General features: G+C 64.6%; 1 protein-coding gene across 1 annotated transcript in view; it reads left to right on the top strand.

Moving 5' to 3' along the window:
- Positions 1–67: 67 nt before the first annotated feature.
- Positions 68–1,424, top strand: part of MSS51 (MSS51 mitochondrial translational activator) — a gene marked incomplete at both ends in the record, with an annotated part of 1,757 nt that continues 400 nt past the window's right edge. Inside the window, 2 exons of the mRNA XM_010153705.1 lie at positions 68–204; positions 419–1,033. Coding sequence (XP_010152007.1) covers positions 68–204; positions 419–1,033 — 752 coding nt within the window. The remainder of the gene's footprint in view (positions 205–418; positions 1,034–1,424) is intronic.

The raw sequence follows: 1,424 nt of genomic DNA, 5'->3' as shown, positions 1-1,424 counted from the left end.
GGACCCAGCCTCAGCAGGCCAGATCCTGACACCCCCCCATGGCTGGGCATACTGTCCCTCTCCCCAGGTGCCAGAATGTGTACTACTGCGGCGTGGTGTGTCAGCGTGCCAACTGGCCACAGCACAAGAAGTTCTGCAAGAAGCTGAAGCTGGTGGCCCTGGATCGGGCCCTGGATCGGCTGGTGGAGTGGCTTGTCTTCACAGGTGGGACAGGGGATGCTGCTCCCACGCTGTGTGACCCCTCCAGCCTGCCTGACCCCCACTTCGGGCTGCACAGGTCCCATGGAGGGATATGGGGTTCCTCCTCCTGGCTCCAACACCCCTAACCAGGTCCAGCATCCCCACAGCATGGGTGGGACAGGCAGCCTGGGGTGTGGAGCCACGGTGCAACCCCCAATGCTTCTCCCTACCCTCCCAGGAGACATCCCCTTCCCCACGGAGACTTGGCCAAAGCCCGCCCAGGACGTGAAGGGCTGGGAGGAGTGGTTCTCCATGCAGGAGGGGCTGGAGGAGAAGCTGGATGCTGTCCTGGCTGGGCGGTACATGACTCTCCTCTGGGCCAACGCGGGGAAGCCCCGGCCGGAGGACAGGGAACTGCGTGAATCTGTCCGGCGGCTGGTCACCGACTTCCACTCACGCCCGCTCACCATCGGCTTGGGGCTGCAGCTTTTCGGCATTGACCCCCTCGCCAAAGCCCTCACTGTGCACGTGGTGGGGGCATCCCACGTCGAGACCCTCAACACCCGGCTGACGGACTACGATGAGCTGACGCGGATGTTCCCGGAGCACTGGGGCATGGAGGTGGTGATGGTGGGGGTGGACGTGGTCAACGGAGCCATCATGAGGCCACCCCTGGCCGTGCCAGCACCCCGGGGAAGGGTCTATCTCAGCAGCTACAAGGGGCTATACCACGACTTCTGGGAAAGCCACGTGGAGACCAAGCTGGCTGCTCGCCCTGACCTGGTGGTTGGCTTTCACCCGGGTGAGTGCCTGTGCCACGGAGGGGCCTGGACCCTCGCCACCCCGCTGCCCAGAGTGGGACGTCCCTGGCAGGGTGCAGGGCAGACCCTGAGCACCCTGGCAGCGCCTGGGGCTGAGCCTGCTGGTGGCTTGGGACATGCCTGGGGCTTTGCACCAAACCACAACAGGCAGCTGGAGTGGCCAGAACCCCATCCTGCCTGTGTCACCCACCTGCCAGCAGCACCCAGAGGGGTCCCTGCCTTCAGGACTCAGTGTGGTGGCTCAGCCCAGGACCCAGAGGCATGGGGTGCCCCCCGTGCTGGTGGGAAAATGGGACCCACCTTGCTAAGTGCTGCTAAGCCCCATCACCGTGCACCTCGGAGGTCTCCAGCACGGTGTGCGTGCCATTATGGCTGGCTTTTGCTGGGCTGGGATATGATGGAATGGGAGGTGGGATCCTCACC

The sequence above is a fragment of the Eurypyga helias genome, unplaced genomic scaffold (genome assembly GCF_000690775.1).
Source record: "Eurypyga helias isolate BGI_N326 unplaced genomic scaffold, ASM69077v1 scaffold34846, whole genome shotgun sequence".
In the NCBI taxonomy this organism is placed as follows: Eukaryota; Metazoa; Chordata; class Aves; order Eurypygiformes; family Eurypygidae; genus Eurypyga; species Eurypyga helias.
This window is presented reverse-complemented; position numbering and strand designations above follow the sequence as displayed.